This window comes from Emydura macquarii, unplaced genomic scaffold (genome assembly GCF_026122565.2).
Source record: "Emydura macquarii macquarii isolate MOO-44397 ecotype Brisbane River unplaced genomic scaffold, CSIRO-AGI_Emac_v2 contig_509, whole genome shotgun sequence".
NCBI classification, from domain to species: domain Eukaryota; kingdom Metazoa; phylum Chordata; order Testudines; family Chelidae; genus Emydura; species Emydura macquarii.
Genome location: NW_027130646.1, coordinates 302,697 through 330,673, shown reverse-complemented (window position 1 = coordinate 330,673; position 27,977 = coordinate 302,697). Strand labels below are relative to the sequence as shown.

The following is a 27,977-nucleotide window of genomic DNA, read 5'->3' as shown; positions in this document are numbered from 1 at the left end:
TGCAGGTTAGGGTCCAACCCCTCTGCTGGGGTTTGGCCAGATGGTGCTGAGCCCCAGCTTGACCCGGAACACACATAGCCCACGGCGCCGTGTGCAGGGCTGGAGAAGGAATGGGACGGTGCCCAGCCAGTGACCGAGAACCGCAGCGGAGCCTGCTGCTTCATGTTGTCTTGTTGTTCCCTTGTGCTCCCCCTGGCTGTCTGGATCCATCAGTCATCTCTTGGCTCAGGTAGTAAGTTCTTTGGGGCAGGGACTCTCTTTTTGTTGTTTGTACAGTGCCTAGCGCATGGCTAGGATAATACAAATAATATCCTGGCTGCTAGAAGAATACAAATAATTTGCTACTGATGCTTATCCTCTTTCCCCCCTTCTATGCACCAGGAGTGCTGGGCTGAACGCGGAGCCTCAGACTTGGGGCTGAAGACCAAAACTGAGTGGGGGTGGGGGAGCCAGCCAGCAGCAGCAGCAGGAAGACAAGGGAGTCTCTGCCCAGCCTGAATATAGATGGTGCTCAGCCCAAACTAGTGGGGTGAGAGCAGTGGGGAGAGGGGGAGAAGAGGGAGACAGAGCTACACGCTTGCAGCCTGGCGTCTGTTTCCTCGTAGATCTGTACCACGCCTGCGCTTTCCGAGCCCACGTGTACACTGCAGTGCTTACAACTGCACCGCTTGTGGTAGATGCTCTAAGCCAGCGGGAGAGAGTTTGCCCGGTGGCATACCAACAGGGGGCCATGCCCCCAGGCGCCGGCCTGGGGGGGGGCACCGGCCAGGCCCTCCTTGGAGGAGCCACCCCTCCCTGTGGCAGGTGGCAAGGGGCCACCAGTCTTTGACATCCCTGGTGGCCGCGCCGACCCCAGCTCAGGCGTGTTGGCGGCCAAGGGGCTCCCGCTGCAGGGGGAACAAGCGTCCTTCCGGCCCCTCCGGCCTCACACGGGGTGCAACGAGAGAGCCCCTCACGCCCCTCCCCTGCCACCGGGAGGCCTAGAGGAATCTGCCCCTGTGACTCCTGCTGCCCCACTGCCCCCACAGCGGGTTGGGGGGGGGGGGAAGAGGGGAAAATAGGCCTGCAGACCCTCCCCCCTCCACAGGGCGCTGCTGCCACCGGCAGGGTGCAAATGCAAGTATTGGTGCCCGGGTGCTGGAGCCCCACGGTACGCCATCGGGTTTGCCCATCGCCTCAACGCCCTGCAAGAGGTGGTAGGCATGTAGACGCCCTCCCGCCGACATAGCACGGTCTACACCAGCGCCTCGGGGCGTGGCTTAGTCCTGCCCATGAGCAACGTATGTTATAGCCCAGTAATTCACAGCATAGAGCAGGGCTAAGGGTTCGTCTGCACAGGGAGCGATCCAGCAGGCCTACGGGCGCCGGGTGTATTTAGGAAACTCAGTCGCAGAGGCCCATGCGCTGCTTCTTATAACTGGCAGACAGGCCCCAGCGAGTTCAATGCTCCAGCGCGCCCCAGAGGACGGAGCTGGGTGGGAGGGGGCAGATTTGGAAGAAGGGGCTCGCAGGAGGGGGTCTTAGGGCCAAGAGAACAGAAGTCGCTGCTCAGCTGCCCCCCCAAGGGGTGTCAGAGAAGGAGTCTGCGTGCTAGGCGTGTGCCTGAGAAGCCAGAACTAGAGGCCAGGGCCAAAGCCTGTTGGCTTGGGCACAGACACGGTCTCAGGCTTGGGTCCGGTGAAAGAGGCTGGAGCTCATGCAGCAGGGGAGAGTTCACACGGCGGCTGGGCTGCTCCCTGCCCACAGCTTCTCCTTCCGCAGTCCCCTCGGCCAGCGCTAATCCCACAGCTCTGGGAGTCGAGGGGCAGGAAACCAGGTTCTTTGTATGCAGCCCTTGGTCATTTCCCCATTCCAGGGAGACGTTGTCGTTGTGAGACCCACGGCCTGGGGCGGAACACTGGTGCTATACCGACAGCGCTGGGGGCATAGCCCTGAGCACCGTCGTTAGACCAGCCTTAACAACCCCCCCAGACAGCGCTCCGTCAGCAGGGGAGTTTCTCCCACGCCCTAGCTCGCGCCTCTCAGCGAGGTGGTGTAACGCTGCTGCTGGGAGAAGCTCTAGATAGCGGCTTCTTCGCCCCCTCCCCAGGGCAGCTGTGTGTGAAGACAGGGCCTGCCAGCATCTTTGGGGGGGGGGGGGTCCTAACAGGAGAGGAGCAGTTCAGCAGTGCCACAGCCAGCCGGGCCCTGCGTCTGCACACCGCGGGTCCCCCCCTGCACCCACGCCCAGGCAGAACATGTGACGAAAGGTTTTGCAGAAACATGGGGCTTGACACAGAGCTTCCTCCTCACACATTCCCCAACCTGCAGCTCCTTGGAAGGGAGCCAGCCCTTGTCACAATTCCCTCCTGCAAGCATCTGAAAGGTTTTGCTTTCAGCGGCGTGGGGAACAGACACAGATTATGCCCCCCCCCCAGGTGGGGCCTGGAGGGGCTGTTGTACAGCCTCAGGTTTTGGGAGTGGAGGAGGCCCCTGGTTCTTGAACACCGCTCCGCCGGGATTCAGCGAGCGGGGGAGATGCCTGTGCCCCCTTTATGGGCAGAGTATCGTTCCTCCTGTGTCTGAGTGGTGGGAGAAGGGGGAGCGGGGTTTCTGGCTCCTGCATGAGAGGACGCAGCAGAAGTCAGCATTCACCAGACCTGGATCTGAAACCCCCCTACAGCCCCAACATTTAGGGCATCCCTTGGGCTGTAGCAGGGGCGGGAGCTAGCCCCAGCTCCTGCTCCACCCCACACCTACTCTTAGAGCGAGTTCTGCCCCCCAGGTACCAAGGTACCCTATTGTCAGACAACCTGAGGGCCATCCACAGCCCAGCTGGGCCCTTCCCACTACCTTTGTGGCAGTGGGGACCCGGCCGAAGGACATTTTTCTTGGTCTATCAAGGAGGAGCCAGGCACAGAGCAAGTCTGAGAGCATTTATTGTGTCAGGTTCTGGTACATAAGCGGGTGAGTCTCCCAGGGGCACCGTGGGAACTGGCTGCAAGGGAGACATGGGGTAGGGAGGGTGAGAGCGCACACCTGAGCATTGCTCCAGCGGTACCAGCTCACTCTGCCTGCAGGCAGCGCGGGGAGCAGCCGGCACACAGTGCGGGCAGGCAGTGCAGGAGACTGGCTGCGGCCCAGAGCGAGAGCATTGCTGCCAAGACAGCCAGCGCTTCCCCTCCGGCCTGTGCTGACAGCAGAGCCAGGAAACCAAAGCCTGCCGGGATCCAGGCCCGAGGCTGTGACAGGAGAGGCATTCGAGCAGATGTCCAGGGGTTCTCTCCCTGCTGGACAGCAGCATCCTGCAGCTCACAGGCAGTAGCTACTATCTACACGCACCTGTGCTCCTTCCAGCCTCCTCCCCCACCTCTAGATACACCCCTCCATTTAAGAGGGAGCCCCTCTGCTGAAGCAGAGACGGGAGCGCAGGCTGGGAGCTAGGGGAGGAAGGGAACAGCCCCGTTGCCCAGAAGCACGAGATGGCAGGGATCAGACACCAGAAGATGAAGCCGGCCCTAGCAGATGGACTTGGAGACCAAACCAGGCAGGACCAGATGGTCCAGTAGCCGTGTTCTCCTTGCACTTCCCCTCCCCTGCAGCGTCCCACTGCCTTTTGCTGGCGAGATTGTGCCCTCCCTTTCCCCAGTCTCAAAACTGCTCTTGGCCCCTTACATCCCCCCTGCATCTGCACATTAAGGTAGTGCCACCACTTCGCACCCAGTGAATGGAGGGACACCATGATTAGAGGGCTCCTGCCCTGCTCTGGAACCTGACCGAATAAGTGCACCTAGCCCCGGAGTCCCTGCATGTTAGAGCCGAGAGGCCCAGGGACAGAGGGCATCCCCCCCGGAGCCGCTGCATGAGAGGAGCGTGGCAGGAGAACAGACAGACATGGAGGGACATTCAAAGAGTGCATGGGGGGGGGGGGGGGGGAGCTAATCTGGTTCTACTGTGTCTTGTCCAGGCTAGAAGCAGCCGGACAGGATCCTGAATCTGCTGCCCAGAGCCCACAGCAGACAAACACACCCCGTGCCCAGAGCAAAAACGCGTCCTGGAGAAGCCAGGGGAGCTCCCAGAGTCAGAGTCCAGCTAGGGGGGGCCATAGCCTGGCCCCTTCAAGCAGCCACCAAGCGCTGCCCTTTCCAGACCCCCCCCCCAGAGAGCGAGGTCCAGCAGCTCCCGGCGCCTCAGAGCAGGGAGCGGAGAGCAGGAGGCAGCAGCAGCAGCAGCAGGACGGCCCACGGCACAGGAGAGGCGTCCGCCCCGTTCTGGGCGTAGTACTTGGCCACGGCCACGTTGGGGTTCCCGTGGGCAGGGTCGAACCACATCTGGATGCAGCGCCCGCTGCCCTGGTGCTCCGTGGTGTATTTGTACGAGCCGCTCCAGATCTTCTCGCACAGGTCCGCCGGCCGGGGGAAGACGTACTTGAACGGCTGGCACATGAAGCCGCGGGGGCACTGGTTGGTCCCTGGAGAAGCAGAGAGGGCGGCTGTGAGCAAGCAGTGGCTGGCTCCATCGAGTGAGCCTTTCCCAGCTCTGGCAGCCAGGTATCAGCCAGGCCCAGGCTACTGACTGAGCTGGCAGGTGGCCACTAGCCCAGCCTAGGTGCCCCGAGTCCCAGGCACACCTCCACCCACTGACGGGGCATTAACATCCCCCACCATCCATCCAGCCCTGCTTTAAACCCTCCGGCTCCTCCCCCAGGCCACCACTGCTGCGATGCCTCCTCCGTGGTCAGGAGACGCTGGAGCAGAGCCGGCTGGATCCGCAAGTCTCTACAGAGGGGCGCCCCACACATGGCAGCCGGTGGAGGAAGATCTGGAGCCACGTGGTCACCTGCTGAGCCATTCTGCGAACGCAAGAGACTTCCCAGCTCAGCCCCTGCCCTCACCCCAGGGCCATCATCATCTCCACAGCAGGAGACGTCCCGGGTTTGCTGGATGCTATGCTCAGCGCGCACGCGCGCAGTCATCCAGGGGCAGGGAGAAGGCATCCCTCCTCCACCATCTCCTGGGCCTCCAAGCCAGCCCCAAACCCGTACAGCAAGGTGGGACCCCCTCCTCCAGCCAGGGGCCCCTCTGCCAGCCCCGCCCCGCCCCAGGCTGCAGTCACTTCGCTCTGCCCGGCAGCCCGCGCAGAGGGGGCATCTCACTGACCCGTGGTCCAGTTCCAGCCCTTGTGCCAGTTCTCTTTGCAGGTGAGCGCGTCCTTGCAGTCCTCCCACCACTGCTCGCAGTCCTGCCTGCACAGCGGTACGTTGAGGATCCGCTCCCGGCGCCAGCTGGTGTCGGCCTGCAAGGACATGGGGCCGGGCACATCAGGGGCCAGCTCCGGGCCCCAGGGAGGCAGCATCAGCCACCCCCAAGCTGCCCCCGGGAGCAGGGCTCAGAGGCATACTCTCCCCACCCCCCACCCCAGCTCCACTCCAGTCACCAGTGCTTGACCCAGCTGGAGCCAGGGCCAGGCCCAGCAGAACCAGCCCCAGCCCCAGGGAAGGGAGGGCCTCACCTCAGCCTCCCTGCAGCATCCAGCAGCTCACAGGTATCCCCTGCAGACACCCCTCCCTCCCGCGGCAGACAGGCCAGCTCAGCGTCCAGGGAAGAGCTGTTACCTCCCCTGCAAACACGCTGCAGGGCCCACCCCTCACATCGGGGCAGAGGCAGCGTCAGTCCCACCCAGACGTCCGGCCCCACCGGGTGCTTTCAGCAGGGCAGTTCGCGCTGGCACCAGGCTCTCCGGAGTCCTCGGCAGCAGTGGGGAGGGTGTGACCCAAGGGGTTCTGCATGGGGTGGGGGGACAAAGGAGCCATTCATCCATGCAGCCTCCAGCCTAGCCACAGGCCACGGGCCCTGGTGGGATACAGGGACGCCAGCTGCCAGGGGAGAATTGAACCTGGGACCGTCGGCAGCGAAAGCCCAAGCCCCTGCCACTCAAGGGGAAGGAGCAACTCCTTGGGGTGTCCATAAGGACCTGCCACTAGAGAGACATGAGCACATGCACCACGCCAGCGTTCTCCACAGCGACCCCCTGACCTGGTCGATCCAGGGCCCCAGGTTGGGCGAGCATTCGTACAGACACGTGTCCTGGATGAAGTGCTGCTTGCACCGCTCCGGCATCACCCCGCAGTGGTTCCAGTTGAAGTTGTACAGGTGGGACCGGTCCTGGTGAGCCTCGGCGCTGGTCTGGGCCGTGCAGCAGGCGTGGTCCTTCCAGGGGGCGCACTGCGAACACAGCAAGGGACCAGGACGCAGGGATTCAGGCTGCTCGCCCTGGTGGCAGAGTTCATCCACAGCATCCTAGCGGCAGCCGCCTCTAATGGTGCACAATGGGCCCATGCATAGGCAGCCCCCGGCTACGTAGCTGGGAGTGAAGGGCACACATGAAATAGGGATGCTATGGACAGGGGCCGGAGCCACCACACAGCTGTTAAGTGAGGTTTATTATGAGGGCCTCCAGATCTACCCCAACTGAGAGCTCACCTGGGAGACGCTGGATACCTTTAAAGGGTTCCATGCCCCTGGAACGAGAGGGCACGGAAAGAGGTTCAGTCTTTGCCTCCCTTTCTGTAGGAGGCCAAACTAAAACGCCTACTAATCAGCAGAAGGTCATGTTGCGGTTGGGCCTGGTAAGCCAGAGAACCGGGGAACCAGAAAGCAGCGAACTGGAGTTAGTTTGCAAGGCTGCGAGCCGGTGACCAGAAAGACAGCAAAAAACAAGACCCCCTGCGGATTCCCATTTGCCGGGTCTCGGAGGGGCTGACCAGACCGAGCACGGGGCTTGTGTTTCTCCAGCAGGGAGGTTGCAAGAACGGTCAGCACTGGGGCACAGACACAGCAGATCCTCTCTTTGCTGGTCTTCTCTGCCCTGGTGTGTTTGGTCTGCCAGGAAATGGGCTCACACGTAACAGCTCCAGATCGTTTCTATTGATGCCTCTTTTTCCAAAAAGAGGGTAACCACCATTTTACAGCTGTCAGACAGGTGGGGGGGGGGGGAGGAGGAGAGAGACTGCCTTCTGAAAACTGCTACAGCTAAAAGGAAAAGGACCAAAGAACCCGTTAAATTAAAGGCTTGCTTGGTCCTTTAGGTTTCAAATGCTCCACCCTTTTCACTGCCTTTCCTTCAGCTTTAATAAAAAAGGTGTGAGAGATTTTTAATGCTGGCTGTCGCCATGGATCTAAACCGGCTGAGGTCACGGTACTCAGAACCCCCAACCGCAGTCAGTTACACGGTGACAGGATCACATTAACACCTTCCATTCTCCAGGCCCATTATGCGAATGAAATTAACCCACAGAATCCGTGGCAGAGCAGGGAATGAAAGGCAGGAATCCCGGCTGCCTTGGTTCCAAAACCAGCCTGGTGGGATCAGCAAGGGACAGGCCTCTTTTTAGAGGGACAAAGTGGCCCAGCTGGCACGGGCTTGCTTTGCCCCTGAGAGAGGGATGGGTCTCATTTCAAGCCCAAGGATGTGCAACAGCTTCTGGGAGAGGCAGGAGACAGCATCAGCAGCCTGCTAGGACAGTCCTTTCAAGAGCTGCCTATGAGGCTGGCTCACACCGGGACCCTGCCTGCCTCTGTCTCCTAGAGCAGAGAGAACACACCCAATTCTTGGGGTGTTGCAAACCCCTTCAGCTCCAGTCCAAAGCACCAGGCACAAGCCTGCACTGGAAGGAAAGGCAGGTCCAGGTGACCCCGTTATTCTTCACCCAGAGTTCCCAGTGGTACTGGACCAGCCCGACGTGTCTCACTAGGAGAAGACCATACCTGGCCATGCAGCGCCCCCTCCGGGCCCGGCTGGGTTTTGTGGTGCTTGGCGTCCATACACACGTTCAGCACCGATTCCTTCGCAGCACCGGCTATGCAGGCAGCCAGCAGCCCCAGCACGAGCCCCCGCGCGGCCATCTCACTGCAGACGGAGCAAGGCGGGGCTGGAAGAGGAGACGCGTTAGAGCAGCTGCACGGACAGGGCCTCGCTGTGGTCATGAGAACGGGCACTGCTCAGGTGCGTGGCTTCCAGCAGACGGAGGGAATCCCCAGGCCAGGGCGTCCGTGGGGACGTGCTACTGAGACATCTGCTCTGCTGGCAGCGTTCGCCATCCAAGTGAGGCACAAGCAGGGCAGGCACATCTCCAACCCCTGACCCAGCTTGACCGGCTGGCCTGGGAAGCCTGGCTAGACGCAGAGCGGCGCACCCAGTCTGACCTCAAGGCGGGCTGGTTTCCACCCATGCTGAGCCCCTCTCCACCCTACAGCCACCCACGGGGACCCTCAAGCCCCTCCACTGTACAGACCTGAACACTGGCTACTGGTTGCCTCTTCTGACCCTTATCCAGGGAGTCACAGCGATTATCACAGAGTGTGACCCACTGGTACCCTGGCCAGCCAATCCCACTAATCACAAGCACAGGCTCCCCTGCCTAGAACCACTCCGTACTTCCTGGCTTGTTAGCGCCCTGCGTTCTTCCAGCAGGGCATTATACAGTCTGATTACACCCACCTTCCCATCAGCGGGGACAGGATAAACAGACTGGGCAGCTACACACCCAGCCAACATTGGGCTGCGTGGGTCACATGCTGCAAGAGTGGACTGAGTGCACCCACACCTGGTCGTAGGAGATTTTTAATCAAAGTGATTTCTAGTCATTTCAGGTTACTGGACTCTCTAGTCCCCGAGAGGGGGCTTTTACAGCCCTTAGAAGAGATCAGGAGGCCTTGTACTATTCCATTGTCACCTCCCCTTCTCCCTTATTAGCCCCCCCCAGACTAACTGGGTTCCTCCACTATTAAGTGTTCTCCTATAAACTACATATTACAGGCCCAATTCAGCAGCCGTGATATGAGAACACCACCCCTGAAGTGCTGGCTAGACAACACACCAAGCACAGAAACAAGGCACACAGGGCTTTGAAAGCCATTTACACCCCTCTAGAAGCAAAAAGCAGCTACAAAGCAAATTACATTTACACCTAAACTCTAGACCTAGAAGTTAAACCAGCCCCCAGCACACTAGGGGAAAACCTTCCTACCTTGCTGGAAAAATCCCTTCACAGCAGCTTCAGGCAAACGCACAGCACAGCACAGCAGCAGACAGCCTGCTGGAGTCAGGTTTAATAGTCAAGCCCCCTGAGCCACAGGTGTTAACACTTCCCAGCAAGGAGGCGAGGTGCTTAATGAGGCTTGATTCTCACCCGGGCTCATTACCTTTAAAGTAGCAGTTTTAATACCGGGCCAAGAGCTGGGTGTGTTTGCCTGAAGGGCAGCTTAACCCCCTGTTAAAAGAACAATCCAGCATTTCATTTCAGAGATCAGCTGTCTGATGCAGGTCCTGGCCAGAGGATGCCAAGGACTCCCACCTAGCGGGCATTCTTTGTAGTGGCCTTTTTTCTTTGCTCTGTCCATTACATCAGGTAAAGGGGTCACAGGATGCCTTGTCCAAAGCTGGCCTGTCTAACCGGCGGCTGGGAGTCCATTCTACCTTGGGTGTGCGATGACCTGGCCTGTCCCGAAGGGGAGGGAAGGGCCTTGCTCCTGAGACTGCTGTGTCAATGGGAGCTGCAATTGGCAGGTGCTCAGCACCGTTCACGCTCATTTCCCTGGCATCTCTGCTCCTCTTTTCCTTCAACTCTCCCACAGGGGCAGCTCCATCGGTGCTAACAACAGTGGGAAGGCGCCTTCCCGGGGCCCAATCCCTAGGTCTTGCTGTGGGTTTGTACAGCCCCTAGCACAGGCGGTGCAGACTTGGGAAGGACGGGGATCAAGATGTGTGGGCCCGTGCCGCATCCTCAAAAGGGCCACAGGCATTGCAACATCTAACTCGTGGGTGCCTGGAGAACGCCTGCTATCCGCCTTGGGTTAGCCAGCTAGGGTCCCTCGGGAACGAATGGGGAGAGAGAAGCTGGAGCCAAGAGGGTGGGCTGCACAGAAGCCCAGGCACTGAGCAGAGAGCTGCCTATGCTAGCCCAGGGGAGATGCTGTGTCCTCAGCCTAGCCCTGCTCCTGGAGACGGGTGCCTAAATCCGAGGTTAAGGGAGAAGTCCAGCTCTGCTTGAGATCTAGCTGCCGGCAGGGCTCCTGGACTCTCTCCTGGAGAAGCTGTTCCACTCTGTATCAAATATTGCTTGGGCCAGAGGAAGCGAGAGTGACCCTCCAGCCCAGTGAGTTGGGTAGGAAACCCCTATTCAAATCCCTTTGCCATAGCAGGCAGAGGGGAGAACTGAACTAGCTTCTGACTGCGCCGCAGGTGGGTAGGTTAACCACGGGGCTAAATAGTATATGGAGAAACACGTCCCGCATCCTGGCTATTCTCCGTGGCGCTAGCTGGGCTCCGAGCGGGGCCCGGGTCCGTGCGGCTGAGCCAGGCACGTCCCGGCTTAGCTCCACCTGGCTGGAGGTTTGCGCTGAGACTTGGGCGTGGGATGGCTGCCCTGAAGCAGCGGCAGCGCAGGCGGAAACCGAGGTGCCTGGGGGACATTTTCAGGGGAAATTTGGGCAGCGAAGGAGTTGAGGCCCCTACAGTCGGGCGGCAGCTGAGCTGGGGTCCGTGGATCACAGAGATGCCTGACAGTGGGATTTAGGCACCTCAGTTCCTGAGGCTGCCATGGACCCATTGTCAACCTCTCTGAGCTCCCGTCACCTGCTCCCAAGCCACCTGGCACTCACTATTATTGATCAGGGTGTTATATTGCCTCCAGGCCCCCGCCGAGCTCAGGGCCCCATCATCCAAAGCCGCAGCAAGAGACAGCCCCTGCTCCAAAGAGTTCACGGGCAGGGGACAGAAGAGCAAGCGGTGCCGTAAACCAGTCGGCAGACCCAGGGCTAGAACGCAGGTCTCCCAAGTGGCAGGCCAGCGCCCGGCCCATCAACCCGCATGGCCTCTCTCTAAGCTGCTCTTTAGACGCTGCTTTGGATGAGCTGTCCTAGCCCAGTGGGGAATACGCGAGGCAGCGTAGGCTAGTGGCTGGAGCCCAGGACTGGCAGCATACTAACTGAAGGTTGTCCATTTCCATAGTTGTTTGCAAATTACCCATTACATTCAGGCTTTGGCCATTGGCTGCCGGGACCACCGCCGTGGTCTACGTACGCTTTATTGCTGGCTCACCCTTTGCCCACATGCTTGATGACACCCTCAAAGAATTCGAATAGATCGGTGAGACATCATTTCCCTTTACTAAAGCCGTGTTGACTTTCCCCCAATTTATCGTGTTAACCTTCTCTACTGACACCTCAACCTGGGACACTTCCTCAGATTTGTCACCTCAAAAGAATGGCTGAGATGTGGGAATCTCCCTCACATCCTCTGCCGTGAAGACCAATGCAAAGAATTCATTTAGTTTTTCTGCAATGGCCTTATCTTCCTTGAGTGCATGTTTAGCTTAGGTTAGCCCTAAAGGATCTCCAGAGCTGGCTTGTTAAAGATGCTTCTATTGCTTTTTGGACCCTAAGCCTGTCACTCACTGGTGTGTGTATGTTTACCCGCTTTAACCTTGTCAAAACCCCTCATTTCCTTCTCCTAATCAATAACTCTTTAGTTAGCCTATGACAGGATTGGCGACAAACAAGGAGACATCCTGGGTACAATTGACCTGGGGTAAGTGACTGGTCCTGTGTCCCAGGCAGTAATCTGAGCATTGTTGTGACTGGCGATGGAAGGGAACATCTGTCTCAAAGGCAGCCTGGCCTGGGTGGGAGATAGACCAGCCTGCCTGAGGGGCCTGGCTGTGACACCACGGTGAGGAGTTCACACCTGATATTTGGGGGGTGAAATCACAGTATAGAACTCACAGCCAGGCTCGGGTTTGTGCCCTGGTTTGCCACAGTCTGCCCGGAGGTTGGGCTCCACGCTCGTGTGCCGCTGTAGACTAGAGTGACCTGATGTCCCCCTTTTAGAGGGACTGTCTTGATATTTGGGGCTGTCTTACAGAGCACCACGTTACTCCCCGCTCTCGGTCGTGATTGTTCACACTTGCTAGCTGGGCCCCCTGCTCCAGACAGCCTGACACCTGTCATAGCAACATCCTCATTTCATACCAGGCAGTGGAGTTCACCCCTCAGTATTTAGACTTCTGGCATTTGTCCACTAACACCGATACAATGTCTCAATAGTTAATTGCCTGCTTCCTGTGATGTAGGTGAATAGCACTCGCATTAGACTGGTCCTATTCTTTATCAGCTTCTAGCCTCTCCTCTCTGCTAGATACATGATGTCCCCTTTAATGGATCCTCCACGACGGGATGTCTGTCCACACCACGTGCTCCCCCGCACCTGTCGGCTTCCCCTCACTCCTAACTTTAAAAACTGCTCTACGGCCTTTTGGATTTTACGTGCCAGCAACCCGGCTCCATTCTGGCTCAGGTGGAGTCCGTCCTGCCTGTGCAGGCTCCCCCTTTCCCACACGGTTCCCCACTTCCTAATACATCTAAACCCTTCCCCTCTGCACCATCGTCTCATCCACGCATTGAGACCCTGCCGTTAGCTCGGCCTGTCTAACTGGCCCTGTGTGTCGAACTGGAAGCATTTCAGAGAATGCTCCCATGGAGGTCCTGGACTTCAATCTCTTACCCAGCAGCCTAAATTTGGCCTCCGGGACCTCTCCCCCATCCTTCCTTGTGTCATTGGTACCCACATGGACCACGACCACCGCCTCCTTGCATGAACTGCCATGCAGCCCCCCCCCCCCAACGTGGCTAAAGTTCTGGGGGTACCGGCCTAGGCTATTGAGGAAGTGCAGCATGTGTCTCCGGGCCTAGGGACCCCAGGGGCTGACATCCTGAGAAGGGGTATTAGAGAGGGAGTCTGGAGCCCAGCAGCGTGCCCAAGAGGCCACAACCAGAGCTAGCGTCTGGACACTGCCAGGAGCCATGGCTTGCAAGCACCTCGGCTCCACTGGTGGGGTCCAATACAGCCCCCTGGGGACCACACACCCAGGGATCTGACTGGCATGGCTGTACCTGCTGCCAGACAGGAGCCGGGAGCTCACATAAACTTTGCCTTCCTCGCTGCCAGCAGTTCCCCTTCCAACCACCCTTTAGCTAAGTTACTTCGCTGCCTTCCCCAGTGCCCCCAGCCCCTGCGCAGCGGAGCATCCTTGTAATGCTAGCGGAAGGAAACCATGGTCTTTGTACCCCGCCGTTAGCCAGTCCCCATTCAGCAACGTCTCAGTCTCCTTCCCCCATAGTGAATACCAGAGATCAGTCGCTCATAAAGGTAACGGAGCTGGCAGTGGATGGCCCCCCACTTGTTTAGAGACAGGTAACTCCCCTGGGGGCCTGACTGCAGGGAGAGTGGGTTGGGACATGTGCCAACAGGGAATTTCAGCACAGCAGGCTTTTTGTTCAGATCCGAGGTGGTGTGCGGAGAGCTCTGCTTTGACAGAGGTTGCAGCAGGAAGGTTTTTGGGGGTCACTTCCATCCCAAGAGCCCCCCGTCAGCGCTCTCAGCTTCCTGCTCAGACAAGAGCCATCTCGGTACAACCCCCTTTCACACACACAGGGCAGACGGTTTGGTTTCATGGCCCAGCAGGCTGCTGGCAGCAGCTGGGAAGTTGTTGCAAAACTGCATGGCGGGGCTGGGTGCAGAGGGCATCAGCTCAGCCCAGCAGCTGACAACGTAGTGGACGCTCAGAGCTGCCTGCTTGGACCTGTAGCCTACATAAGGCAGACTGCCAGGGTGAGGGGTGGTCTCCAAGGGACAGCTGACCAGCACAGCTAGCCCAGCCAACTCCTTGGGGTGGCATCAGGCTGAAATAGAGTGACTTCACTGCAGAATAATTACACCCCTGAGGCAGCAGAATAATTATTTTGGACTAAAGAGTGTCCACCCAGGAGCTATTCTACAAAAGCTGCCCTAGCCCGATCCCTCCTCGGGAGCCAGGGGCAGCCGGGCAATAAGGCAGAAGTTTTTAAACCGCTGAGAGCAATTAGCTAGGGGAACAATTTAGCAAAGTGGATTTCCTCCCCCGGCAATTTTTAAAGCAAGATTGGCCATTTCCCTAAACACACAGCTGTAGGAATTAGTGGGGGCAGTTCTTGGGCTTGTGGGATGTAGGAGGTCAGCGTGGATGATCGCAAGCTGCCCTGGGGGCATTGCATCGCTCACCGAGCCTATTCCCTTTTATTAGGATTGGCACCAGGAGGTGGCAGGTGCTTCCTTTACACAGCTGAGTTTGTGTTGACAGGGGCTAGCGGGTGGGTTGAGCTATGTGCAGGGAGGACAGGGGGAGAGGAGCAGGGTCCCGTTTATTTCTGCCCCTGGCCCAGAGAGGATCCTGCAGACGGCAGAATTAATCGACCCCTCCTCTGAAAGCCACCTGCAGCCCAAGCCTTCAGGGGCTGGTTCTGAGCAGACCAGCTGGACGGCCAGAGTCACGCCTGCCTTCCCTGCGAACAGGAGTTATGGGAGGGTTTGAACTCACCCTCGCTCAGTTTAGCACAGAGGTGCACACCTGCAAGGCTGCACGAGAACCAGCAGGGACCTTTGGATCAGCCCCCTGCTGTGTCTGCAGCCCTAGGACGCACCCGGCAGCAAGTTTCTCCCCGTGGAGAGTTTATTTATCCAGAGAGTCACATACGCAGGCTCAGATTTCCAGCCAGTCTCCATAGTGGGCTCCGGGGAGTCTGGCTGGCACAGATGGGTCAGCAGTTGGCCCGTAGGCAGCAGGACGGCGTTCCCCTGCGTCGCTCTGGTTCTGCAGGCGGACCGAGGTCAGCGCCCCTGCATCCACAGCTGGGCGCGTTAGTCCCAGCCACACAGCTCCCGCACTGAGCGGGGCACAGTCCCGGCCGTCACCAGAGGGTGCATCTGCCACTGGCCAGGCAGCACCCCCTTGTTGCAAGAGCTGGGAGCGTTGCAGCCAAGCCGGGCCACGCTTCCACTTAGTTTTCTGCCAGGGCAGGGGCCAGGGAAGCCGTGCCCGCCAGGGAAGGGGCACAGAGGCGGAGGGAGACCCAACTCGACAGCAGAACCCAGCAGCTAGGTGGGATGGCTACAACCTCCGGGCTCCCATAGAGTTTGGGGGGGGGGGGGGGGAGGCCCCAGTCACCCACCCCACAGGATGGTCCCAGCAGCTGAAGCAGGGACACCAGGGCAGGTTATGAGGTGGGAAGGGGAGGAAACCCCTGGAGTTCCCAGGAGTGCTGGATGGCAGGGGTCAGGCAAGGAAGGAGCCTGGAAACAGAGCAAGGCTGGACCAGAGGCTCCCATAGCCCCATTCTTCTTGCAGTTCTCATCCCCCCCAAGAGGTCCCCCTGGCTTTCAGCCTCCCCGTCCCACCCAGCCCCACACAATAGCTGTCTTCCCTGTGGAGATTTCTGCCCCTCTGTACCTTGGAGTGCAAAGATGGTAGCCATCCCCATCAGGGGGGCACCAGCCCCCCGCTGGCTGTGGGCACCATGGTTAGAGGAGACCTGCCCTGCACACATGGGCGCACACCCACCCACACACACAGAATAAATGCGCCTGTCCCGTGAGTTACGGCCGGATGCAGGGCTCAGATCCCCAGGGACAGAGGGCATCTCCCCCCAGAGCCGCTGCAGGAGAGGAGGAGAACACAGACAACAAAATCACGGAGCGACATTCAAAGCGTACGTGTTGGGGGGGACAAGGGGAAACGGGGACTAGTTGGGTTATACTGTGTCTTGTCCAGGCTAGAAGCAGCCAGACAGGATCTTGAATCTGCTGCCCAGAGCCCACAGCAGACGAACACACCCCGTGCCCAGAGCAGAAACACGTCCTGGAGAAGCCAGGGGAGCTCCCAGAGTCAGAGTCCAGCTAATGGGGCCATAGCCCGGCCCCTTCAAGCAGCCACCAAGCGCTGCCCTTTCCAGACCCCCCCCAGAGAGCGAGGCCCAGCAGCTCCTGGCTCCTCAGAGCAGGGACCAGAGAGCAGGAGGCAGCAGCAGCAGCAGGACGGCCCACGGCCCAGGAGAGGCGTCCGCCCCGTTCTGGGCGTAGTACTTGGCCACGGCCACGTTGGGGTTCCCGTTGGCAGGGTCGAACCACATCTGGATGCAGCGCCCGCTGCCCCGGTGCTCCGTGGTGTATTTGTACGAGCTGCTCCAGATCTTCTCGCACAGGTCCGCCGGCCGGGGGAAGACGTACTTGAACGGCTGGCACATGAAGCCACGGGGGCACTGGTTGGTCCCTGGAGAAGGAGAAAGAGAGGGCGGCCGTGAGCAAGCGGTGGCTGGCTCCATGTAGTGAGCCTTTCCCATCTTGGGCAGCCAGGTATCAGCCGGCCCCGGCTACTGACTGAGCTGGCAACAGTCCAGCTTGTGGGAGAAAGCGTCCTCCCCTGTGACGTTGAGACTTGTAACCGCTTCACTCACTGCCTGGATTGACCCGAGAGGGGCTCCCTGGGCTGTTCTCCCCCGCCCCCTCCCCGGGCTGGTTTTTGTTTGAGCAAGGAAGATGGAAGGTTTAATGCTAGTAAGAATGAAGACCCTAGAAGCACGAGGGCTGGGGCTGGCTTCCCTCCACAGCTCTCCCAAAGCCCCTCGATCCTTCTCCTGGGTAGTTCTGCTAACACAAGAATCGGAGATGCCAAGAGCACCACTGTTTCCTGCTGGCCATGTAGCCTGACCTCCCGCTCTAGGAATTATTTTGGCGCAGCTCTAGGCGGATCTTTCAGAAGCAACAGCCAGGCTTAATTTGAAAATGGCCCGTGATGGAGAACCCACCTTGTTGCAATGGTTAATTACGCTCACTGTCAAAAATGTACGCCTCACACCCAGCCTGAATTGGTCTAGCGTTAGCTTCCAGCCACTGGACGGTGGGAGACCCCTCACTGCTAGATAGACCAGCCCGTTACTAAATATTCGCTCCCCATGCAGATGCTTCTAGGCTGTGATTAAGTCACCCCATAGCCTTCTTTTTTTTTTTGGGGGGGGGGGGGGAGTGGGAGGAGAGGGGTTAAGCTAAACAGATTCAAGGAGCTCAGTCACTGCAAGGCGGGTTTTCTAATGATTTAAATCACTCTCGTGGTTCTTCTCCGAGCCCCTCTCCTATTAACACCCTTCTCGAATTGTGGTCACCAGAACCGGACACAAACACGTTCCAGCAGTGGTCACCCCAGTGTCCAACACAGAAGTAAAATAACCCGTTTACTCCTACTCAAGATTCCCCTCTTTAGCACCCCAGGAGCGCATTAGCCTTTTCCCCCCCACAATATCACTCTGGGAGCCCATGTTCAGCCAATTGTCCACGTTCCCCCCTGCTCTAAGTCTTTTCCAGAGTCCCTGCTTCCCAGGACAGACCGAGTCCCCCACTGAGTAAGTCCGGCTGACGTTCTGTCCCTAGAGGTGAACATTTGGCTATATTAAAAACGCACATGGATTGCTTGGGCCCAGCTTCTCGCTCTGTGTCCGTGACCCGGCCTCTTCGTTATTTATCACTTCCCCTGATTTTTCAGTCATCGGCCAACTTGATCTGTGAGAATTTGATTTCTTCCAGGACATTCACAAAAACACTAACGAGCGTAGGGCCAACCACCAATCACTGTGAGACCCCACCGGCAATACACCCATTAACAGCTGCATCCCGAGACCTGCCAGTTTTTAAATCAGTGTCCCCTGTTCGTTTCCTACCCGGTTCTGGTTTTTTTTTTTTTTTTTTTAATTAAATCAAGCGGCTCCTTTGCATGTGCCAGCCCCATCCCGGGGATCACTTGCACTGCTAAGATGCCAACACAGGGTCCTCAAAGCATCCAGGGGATCAGAGGGCAAGTCGCCCCCTCCCCATCAGAGAAACTGGGGATAGCACAGGGAGTAGTTCAGACTCCAACCCTCTGCCCCTCACTGCCAGGCGACTCCTCTCGGGATCCCAGCCCCAACCCCTCGATAGCCAAAGAGCAGCTTTCATCCAGGGCAGGGAGAAGCAGGAGCCCTTGAACCCGTACCACAAGGTGGGACCCCCTCCTCCAGCCAGGGGCCCCTCTGCCAGCCCCGCCCCGCCCCAGGCTGCAGTCACTTCGCTCTGCCCGGCAGCCCGCGCAGAGGGGGCGTCTCACTGACCCGTGGTCCAGTTCCAGCCCTTGTGCCAGTTCACTTTGCAGGTGACGGCGTCCTTGCAGTCCTCCCACCACTGCTCGCAGTCCTGCCTGCACAGCGGTACGTTGAGGATCCGCTCCCGGCGCCAGCTGGTGTCGGCCTGCAAGGACACGGGGCCGGGCACATCAGGGGCCAGCTCTGGGCCCCAGGGAGGCAGCATCAGCCACCCCCAAGCTGCCCCTGGGAGCAGGGCTCAGAGGCATGCTCTCCCCACCCCCCAACCCAGCTCCACTCCAGTCACCAGTGCTTGACCCAACTGGAGCCAGGGCCAGGACCAGCAGAACCAGCCCCAGCCCCAGGGAAGGGAGGGCCTCACCTCAGCCTCCCTGCACACCTGGGCAGCAGCATCCAGCAACCCACAGGTATCCCCTGCAACACCCCCCCTGCCCACGGCAGGCAGGCCAGCTCAGTGTCCAGGGAGAGCTCCCTCCTCTCCCAGCCAGCGCTTTGGAAGAAGTCAAGCTAAGGCAATCGAAGGCTGGATCCCCTGTATGCAGCCAGCACCAGCCCCATCCCGCTGGGACAGAGGCAGCCTGCGGAGCCCTGCATCACAGCTGTGCTGGTGTGGCCCCAAGAGGTACTCCAGGGCGGGGGGGAATGAAACAGACGGGAGGTTTTTTCATTGTCAGCCTCCTGCCCCCGGGAGCCTTCGGAGGAAATTGTCCTACCCACCTGCAACAAGCCCTGGCTGGATACAGAGTCATTTGTTGTTGGAGGGGAATTGAGCCTGCGGCCTTTAGCACTACAAACACCCACCACTACCACTGGAGCGGAAGGAGTGACTCAGCTATGACTATCCTCAAGAGAGGAAGGTGATTGGGAACAGTCAGCATGGCTTCACCAAGGGCAAGTCATGCCTGACCAACCTGATGGCCTTCTATGATGAGATGACTGGCTCTGTGGATGTGGGGAAAGCGGTGGACGTGATATACCTTGACTTTAGCAAAGCTTTTGATACGGTTTCCCACAGTATTCTTATCAGCAAGTTAAAGAAATATGGGTTGGATGAATGGACTCTAAAATGGATAGAGCACTGGCTAGAGCATAGGGCTCAACGGGTCGTGATCAATGGCTCCATGTCTAGCTGGCAGCCGGTCACAAGCGGAGTGCCCCAGGGGTCGGTCCTGGGGCCGGTTTTGTTCAACATCTTCATTAATGATCTGGAAGATGGAGTAGATTGCACCCTCAGCAAGTTTGCGGATGACACTAAGCTGGGGGGAGTGGTAGATACCCTGGAAGATAGGGATAGGATACAGAGTGACCTAAACAAACTGGAGGATTGGGCCAAAAGAAATCTAATGAGGTCCTAATCCAATGAGTCTTGCACTTAGGACGGAAGAATCCCATGCACAGCTATAGACTGGGGACCGATGGGCTAGGCAGCAGTTCTGCAGAAAAGGACCTGGGGGTTACAGTGGACAAGAAGCTGGATATGAGTCAGCAGTGTGCCCTGGTTGCCAAGAAGGCTAACGGCATATTGGGCTGCATTAGTAGGAGCATTGCCAGCAGATCGAGGGAAGTGATTATTCCCCTCTATTCGGCACTGGTGAGGCCGCCTTTGGAGTATTGTGTCCAGTTTTGGGCCCCCCACTACAGGAAGGATGTGGACATGTTGGAGAGAGTCCAGCGGAGGGCAACAAAAATGATGAGGGGGCTGGAGCACAAGACTTATGAGGAGAGGCTGAGGGAACTGGGCTTGTTTAGTCTGCAGAAGAGAAGACTGAGGGGGATTTGATAGCAGCCTTTAACTACCTGAAAGGGGGTTCCAGGGAGGATGGGGCTAGGCTGTTCTCGGTGGTGGCAGATGACAGAACAAGGAGCAATGGTCTCAAGTTGCAGGGGGGGAGGTCTAGGTTGGATATTAGGAAAACCTTTTCCCTCGGCGGGTGGTGAAGCACTGGAATGTGTTACCTAGAGAAGTGATGGGATCTCCATCCTTAGAGGTTTTTAAGGCCCGGTTTGACAAAGCCCTGGCTGGGATGATTTAGTTGGGGTTGGCCCTGCTCTGAGCAGGGGGTTGGACTAGACACCTCCTGAGGTCCCTTCCAACCCTAATCTTCTCTGATTCTCTGACTACGCAGCCAGTTGTCAGTCACTGGGACCTGCCACTAGAGAGAGACATGAGCACATGCACCACGCCAGCGTTCTCCACAACGACCCCCTGACCTGGTCGATCCAGGGCCCCAGGTTGGGCGAGCATTCGTACAGACACGTGTCCTGGATGAAGTGCTGCTTGCACTTCTCCGGCATCACCCCGCAGTGGTTCCAGTTGAAGTTGTACAGGTAGGACTGGTCCTGGTGAGCCTCGGCGCTGGTGTTGGCCGTGCAGCAGGCGTTGTCTTTCCAGGGGGCGCACTGTGAACACAGCAAGCGGCAGGTAGGCAGGGGATTCAGGCAGCTCGCCCTGGGGCGAAGAGGATGCTGTGGATGTAGCAGCATCACCAACCTCTAGGGGTCATGGGGATAGCATTTTGCCCTTCTATCTGAGGATCTCAAAGCACTTCCCGAGACTAATGAATTGAGGACCATGCCTATGAAACAGGGGATGTATCTGTGGGATCAGCAAGCGGTGGGCTTTGTTTCAGAAGGACAAAGCAGCCCTCTGCTGCCCGGCTTAAGCGGGCTGGTTTTGCTACTGCAAGCCGACCGGGTCCAAAGCGGCAAGATCAGGGGAGGGGACGGAGCATGCCCCATAGGGCAGCGTCAGGGACTTGATGCTGCAGCCCATCCAGGAGCTGCCTCGTGAGGCTAACCCTGTGGGAAAGGGCCGCAGAGTCAGGCCCCAGGAGAACACTTGAGGCATCACAAACTCCTTCCCTCTAGCACATTTGGCAGCCAACACGGGGCATCCGCTGAGGCACCTGTTTCTAGCGGAAAGGAACAAGCCTGCACGGGACATGATGGCAGGACCAGGTGACTCACTCATTCTCCACCCACCAGCCCCCAGAACTGCAGGTGGCTAGGACCAGCCTGACGTGTGTCACTAGGACAAGACCATACCTGGCCATGCAGCGCCCCCTCCGGGCCCGGCTGGGTTTTGTGGTGCTTGGCGTCCATACACACGTTCAGCACCGATTCCTTCGCGGCACTGGCTATGCCAGCAGCCAACAGCCCCAGCACGAGCCCCCGCGCTGCCATCCCGCTGTGAACAGAGCAAGGCGGGGCTGCAAGAGACTACCAGTTAAAGCAGGCACACGGATGTGACTTCGCTGCCGTCATCAGAGCGCACCCTGCAGTGCGTGGGGGTCACAGCGGCATGCCGGGAGCTCTCCAGATCCAAGCATCAGGGCGAACATGCTAGTCCGGTGCGCCATGAAAACTCAAGAGAGACACACCAGGAAACCACCTGCGGTACCTGCAGCTTTTATGTTCTAACATCTCAGCGAGACACAAGCCATGCACCCACCTCGGACTTGGTTTATCTTGCAAGTCTCTGAGCTGAGCCCCCCCACAGTCTCCCTTCAAGATTTACTGGTTTCCACCCTAGCTCTGAGTTTCTCTCCATCCTACAGCCACCCCAGATGCTTGTGTTCCACCCCTCTTGTATTAGCCCATGTTGTGAATCAAACTAGTCGCTACTGGTCACATCTTCTGACCCTTGCCCCGAGAGTCACACTATTGAGGACCCCTGAGTTCGACCCAGCGGATTCCTGGCTGGGTGACATTAGCCAGTATCACAGCCTCCCAAATCTCATTCTGAACATGAGCAGGTTCAGCCTTATAGACCCCTGTGAGGTAGGGGTGAGTCTCCCCCGGGAGCTGTGGAATGGGGATAAAAGCTTGATCGTCAGCTCTCCTGCAGGCAGATCTTAGACAGGACTCTGAATTCACAGTCCTGTCTACACACATCAGCCTCTACTTCTTGAGTTAAGAGAGACACTCTTTAAGCAACAAACACCAGGCCCAGAGTTCTCTGTAGACCAGTCATTGGATCACTTCTTCCTGGGTCATTACCCCTTTCAGAGATGGGGACACTGCTAAACTCTCTGAATACATGCAACCACGGCGTGAGCCCAAATCCCTCAAGTCTACCTAGGGGAAGAAGTCGTAAAGCCCGAAAGGACCAGGGGGATAGTCAGACTTCCTGCATACCACAGGCCAGAAGACTGCCCTGAATTAATCCCTGTTTGAGGAAGAACAGAGCTTTCAGAAAAACACCCAGTCTGGATTTAAAAGTTGTGAGTGATAGATTTCACTACTGAAAATTTACACCTTGTTTCCAGTCTGAAGGTATCTCCTTTAGCTTCCTGCCATTACGTCAGGTTACCCCTTGGTCTGATAGATTGAAGAGCCCTCCATCATTACATTTCTGTTCCTCCCGTAAATACTTGTAAACCCATCAAGTCACCCCTTCATCTTCACTTGGTTGAACTAAACACAGCAGCTCCTGGAGTCTCTCTCTGTAAGGCAGGTTTTCCACTCCTGGAGCCACTCTCCTGGCTTTTCTCTTAGCCAGCTCTTATTGATCAATAAGCTATTCCTAGTAGCCCTTTCACTGGGGGAGGAAATTAAGGCTATGTCTACACTACAATTTATGCTGGCATAATGTGTGTCACCCAGGGGTGTGAATAAACATAAGCAACATAAATGACAGCAGCATAAATGCCACAGGGGAGCGTCTCCCACTGACCTAGCTTCTGCCGCTCACAGAAGTGGGGTTTTTTTTTATGCGACTAGGAGAACTTGCTCTCCCTTTGGCATAGAGCATCCTCACCACACGCGCTGCATGGCTAACACGGCTGCACCTCGCATTCTCTGATTACTGTTACCTTCTATTCAGCTGGGACAGGGAAACCAGACCAGTCAGTTACACACCAGCTCAACCTTGGGCAGCCTGGATCACAAGCAGCAAGAGCAGGTGACACTCACAAAACACACAAAAGCCAGGTCCCAGGGAAACGTTCAAGAATGGAGTAAAAATTATTTCTTTTCATCTTAGGTTACTAGCCTCCATGGCCCCTGAGCCACAGTTTCTACAGCCCTTTGAAGGCAGAAAACCTGAGAGCAATGCTATTAAAGCGTCCCCTTCCTTTTATCTAAAGGAATACAAATATTGGTCAGCCTCCCCCTTTTCTGCATGAAGTGATTTCCTTCACCTGCAAGTACCATCCTACGAACTACAGATTAAGGGCCTTCTGCACCAGTCTTTACATGCCAAAGTATCCCCGGGTGCAAAGTACAGGAACAAAGTGCACATTGTTTACCATCCTTGACAGTGACTTGCCCCCGTGTAGATGCAAAAAGCAGTTTTGAAGCAAGTTACATTTATGCCTAAACTCTAGATGTAAGAGACCAACCAGCCCAGCCCAGCCCACCTCCCAACAGAAAAACCCATGAAAACATCAGCAGAGAACATACCTCACTAGAAAAACCAAACAAAAACCAAGTTCTTCTCAGCACTTTCAAGCAAGCATTTAACAGAGCAGATACACCGCTGGGAAGGGTGGGAGTTTGGGTCACAGCTAATAGTAAAACACTCACAGGTGTTCATGCTTTCCAGGAACTCAGGGCTGTGGTTTACCAAGCTTCATTTCAATCAGCGCTCGTTACCCTCAGAGTAGCACTTTGAGCAACACACCAAGAGCTGGCTGTGCTTGCATGGGGGGCAGCTTAGACAATCACGAGCTCTTCATTTCAAAGATCAGATGGCTGAGCAACCCTTGGCCAATGATTAGACATGCAGTCCCACCCACTGGGCACTTTTCCTTTGCTCTGTATCTTGCCTGAGATAAAGGAGTCACAGAACAGCTTGCTCATGCCTCTTCTGTCTAATCTGTCAGTCCTTACCCCACTCACCTGGGGAATCGACTTCACCCGGGATGCCCCAACAGAGGCCAGAGGGTTTTGCTGTGCATTGAAGTCAAGGAGAGTAGCAGAAGGTTGGGAATCAAGACGCCTAGGTTCTGTTGCTGACTCTGCCGTTGCTTGTTGGCTAAATGCTCGCTCTAGTACCCCCCATGTTATGGCTCCCCATGTCACCTGCGGGAGCCAGGACTCAAAGCCAGGTTGTGTACCAGGCCGGCCCCCTGTGCACTGAACCAGGCTGCCTCCCGCCAAGCTGCTGTTTGGATAGTGCTTTGCACCCCTCGCATGCGCTGTAGTGGCACAATGGGGAATGCATCAGGCACAGGGGGCTAGTGGTTAGAGCTGGCCTGCTCCCCTTTGAGCTCTGGGTGGAAAAGCACCATCTAAGCACAAATGGTTCTGGTTATCTTTGCTCCACGGAGGTGTTATCAAGCAAGCAACAGTACCTGATAAAATGGCAGGAGACACTCACTGGGGTAAACTTTAGGGTGACCTCTCTGGGATCTGAAGGAAAATAATTGCCTGCTTGACCCCCCCTTCTGTTTTGTCCTTATAGTGTTTAAACTTCTGCCAGGGTCAGAGAAAGGTTTCCTAGAGGAGGCGAGGAGACAGCCCCAACTGGTTTTAATTAGTCACACAGCCTTGAGAGATAGACCATGCAACTTTGATAGATAAGCTGAAATCTTCTGTTAACATGTTATCTGTTATGCATACCTTTATAATTAGTAGAAGTAGAAAAGTATAAGCCAATAGCAATAGTAGTAATAATTTGAATATACCTATAAACATCAAGAATTTATGCATATGTAATTTCTTTGTCTTGTTTGTATAAATATGCAAAAGAGCATGCCTTCGGGGTCTCACACTGACCACTTGCTGGGAAGTGTTTGACCTCTGCAGAAATAAAGTTTGGAGACTGCCCAACTACCTGCTTGGATCTCTTTTTGGTGCAGGGTAAACGAACCTCAATTGGAATCTTTTTCCAACAGATCCCGATCACGGCAGCTGATTGCAAAGGAGAAGGACTGGCTCCAAGACATGCTTTCATACACAAGAATAGCAATGACCAGAGGACAAGCTGCCCTCAGGGCGGACTTGTCATGTAGAGGCATCGGGGAACGCAGCTCGTCCGGTTTTCCTCTTCCCAGTAAAGCCTCCCCCCCGCCCCAAGTCTGCTACACTGCTCTTTTTCGGTGTGAGGGCGAGCTGTGTTTTCCTTAGTATCCCTCGCACCCTGGGCTTTGCACTCCTGGTCGGTTGTTGATCTTCTCAAGGGCAGCCACCCCTGGATGTCCAGCCAGGGCGGCTCGTCCGCCGGCCCCAGAATTCCCATTTTTCATGGTTTTTTGGGGTTTTTTTACGGAATGGCCAAATAGCGCCGGGTGAAAGGGCATGTTGTGGTTTGGCTTAAATGTCACAAAACTCGTCCGCCCGCCTCAGCGACGCGCCGGCCCCGGAAATTCAAAGCACCTGGGGTGGCGGGAGGCTCACCTCGTGGCGTGGTGGACGGGGCCTCACGGAGCTGCCTTGTTACCACGGCAATTCACCACGCCCAGGGGTCATTTGAGAAGGGCACTGCTGTGATAACCACGGCATGGTGAGGCCATGGCGGGCGTGCAGCTGTTAAGCCTGGGTGGCCTGGAGTCTGCAGCCGGTGGGGACGGGGCCTGGGCCCCCCGCCCTCCAGCAGCCCCATTGCATGGGCAGAAGGAGGTGACGCCGACACCCCAAGGCACCTCGAGTTCTGCCCCCCGGCTCCGACGGCTCCTGCTTCCAGGCCCACCTGCTGCTTCTTCCTTCCAAACAGCGATTACATTATACGTGGCAGGGGGTAGCTCTTTAGTGATTTGTGCCTCACCTGCCAAAAAAGTCACGCACCACCCCAGCCAGCACAGCCAGGAGTCCCAGGGGGCGCCCGAAAAGCAGAGTGGAGGCTCCGGAGACGGGGCTGGCGACGGCTGGGGGGGCTCCAGCTGCAGCCGTGATTTTGTGAAATCACGTCGTGAGATGACTGGGTCGTGGGAAACCTCCGTGCCCAGAGAGCCCCCAGGCCAGAAGTGAGCCAGGCTGGGTCAGGCCAGAGACCAGGGGGAGCGATTGGCACCCAGTGATCATCCATTCACAGGAAAACAGCTTCGCGACACCGGGTCTGCTCTAGCTGGGAGAAGACGCTGCCTCCTGGTGCCTGATGGGCGCTGGGAGTGATGGGAAGTTACCAGAAGTTCCCACAGGCAGGCAGGGTCCTCCACCCACGCCCCTCCACTCCTACCCTGCCTCTGTGAGCCCTCCCCAGGAGCTGTGCACACAAATCAGCTGTCGACTCCTTGTTCTCTTGTAGAAGTGAGATAGAGAGAAATGTTTCCTTCCCTGTTACGATAATGGTACAGCGCTGTTTAGTGGGGCATAAGTGGACTCCATCCTGTTAGTTTCCTGAAGTGAGCTCTGTCCTGAAACTTGCACTATTGAACTGAAAAATATCTTGATGAATTCCCTTTGTGTGAGTGAGGAATGTATGTGCAGGGCATCAAAAGACACCAACCGAAACTGCTCTGACAACAGAAAGCGGAGTAAAGACACCGGCTGCCATCCTGCCCCTGAAGGCCGAAGAAAACCTATCAACGACCCTAAAGTACAGAAGGATCCACCCTGGGAACAAACAAAGTATAGAAATAAGAGTCTAGTCCTGCTTGCAATTAGCTGGTGATTAACAACTATACTGAACCCAGGGGCAGCAGGACACAGCCAGGCCATAGACTGACAGGAGAGCCAGCAAGTATCACAGATGGGTAAAAACATGGAAACTTTGGGTCTCGTTCTGCAATCGTCATCTTGGAGCATCGGATTCGCGACTGACAGAGGCCACTGTTGGCACTAGGCTGGCTCGAGCAACGCATAAAAGGACTGGTCCTTATATCACAGCAGCTTGCAGAACTTTATGAATGTGTGTGTGAACGTGACTGCTTTTTGATATTCTTACACAGGGCCGTTTTAAGACCTTCGTAGGCCCTAGGCACACTTGCCTTCATAGGCCGCCTGACCGAAATAACTAATTTGATTTTAAGTTATTAATAAATAGTTTTTTATATAAAAATAAAAAATTATATATTAAAATTATTTTCGTAGGCCCTGAAAGTTTCGTAGGCCCTAGGCACTGTGCCTAATAGATAATACGGCCCTGTTCTTACATGTACAATAAACGTGGTGTGTTGCCTTGTCCCCCTGTTCTTACATGTACAATAAACGTGGTGTGTTGCCTTGTCCCCCTGAATAAGATCCTGCCAGTCTTTTCTTTCACAAGTATAACACTCCTGCCGCCTGCCTCCCGCATTTTAATCCGATGCAAAATGGCTCTCTCCCAGTTAGTTGAGTCCCTTTATAGACTGGTTTTCTTGTTTTCTGCAGGGGCTGTGCTTTGTCTGTTAAGTGAAGAGCAGCAATGCTACAATCGGAGCAAAGCCTGGCGAGCGGCCTGAGTGTTCACAGGAAACCAGCAGCGTCACACTTTGGGGTGGCATTCTGGGAGAAGGGTAAGTACCTAGGAGTCTGAAGGGTCAGCCCTGAACCCAGGGGGGGCGGGGCGGCTGGCCAGCGGGTTCCAAGGCTCAGAGGGTGTGCAAGATAGAAGGGCTGTGTCCTCAGAGTGTGCTGAGGGACCCCGAGATTGGGGCAGTGGCTGGACTCCAGAGGCTTGAATTCCCCTCCCAGCCGGCCTACGTAAGCATCATGGCAAAGGAGAGTTGGGAGGAGGTGGTTTTGTGGGTACTTCTAGGGAATGACTCCTGCGTGTGAGGGGCAGCGAGGGAGAAAGGACCCTAACCATTGCACCATCCTGCCTCACCCCAGCTATCCATTGGGAGACGTTCAAGCCCCACAATCATCTCTGAGGAGTAAAGAGCGTTCTGGACAAGACACCATCCCGCTAGCCCTCCTAACTTCGCAAACCCAGTGGGGCTCCCCGACGCTGAAAGGGGGCACAGTAAACCCCGGGAGGCTGTTTCTGTCCGAATGAGCCAAGCTGTTGATTCATAACTAGCCCGGATCTTTAGAAGCGCTTTGTTAACTGACTGATCTCCACCGCTCGCCCAGGAGGTAGGGAATACGGCTTCTTGCTCACGCCCAGCTCACCTCTCTGGGTGCAGGCCGGCTGGC

At 56.8% G+C, this 27,977-nt stretch overlaps 2 protein-coding genes and 1 long non-coding RNA gene across 3 annotated transcripts; 1 reads left to right on the top strand and 2 right to left on the bottom strand.

Annotated features, from left to right (window-relative positions):
- Positions 1 to 2,900: 2,900 nt before the first annotated feature.
- Positions 2,901 to 9,058, bottom strand: LOC137147194 (folate receptor gamma-like). The gene is made up of 5 exons (XM_067539076.1): positions 9,008 to 9,058; positions 7,746 to 7,909; positions 6,015 to 6,203; positions 5,139 to 5,274; positions 2,901 to 4,450 (listed from the first exon to the last, which is right to left on the bottom strand). The coding sequence occupies exons 2-5, from the start codon at positions 7,881 to 7,883 to the stop codon at positions 4,170 to 4,172; spliced, it is 744 nt and encodes a 247-aa protein (XP_067395177.1). The 5' UTR covers positions 7,884 to 7,909; positions 9,008 to 9,058; the 3' UTR covers positions 2,901 to 4,169.
- Positions 9,059 to 14,872: 5,814 nt separating this feature from the next.
- Positions 14,873 to 21,187, bottom strand: LOC137147195 (folate receptor alpha-like). Its single transcript, XM_067539078.1, has 4 exons — positions 21,024 to 21,187; positions 20,190 to 20,378; positions 17,988 to 18,123; positions 14,873 to 16,120 (listed from the first exon to the last, which is right to left on the bottom strand). The coding sequence occupies exons 1-4, from the start codon at positions 21,159 to 21,161 to the stop codon at positions 15,843 to 15,845; spliced, it is 741 nt and encodes a 246-aa protein (XP_067395179.1). The 5' UTR covers positions 21,162 to 21,187; the 3' UTR covers positions 14,873 to 15,842.
- Positions 21,188 to 23,764: 2,577 nt separating this feature from the next.
- LOC137147185 (uncharacterized) lies at positions 23,765 to 25,186 on the top strand. The gene is made up of 2 exons (XR_010918163.1): positions 23,765 to 23,902; positions 24,818 to 25,186. It is a non-coding gene; the product is annotated as an uncharacterized lncRNA (long non-coding RNA).
- The last annotated feature ends 2,791 nt before the right edge of the window (positions 25,187 to 27,977 follow it).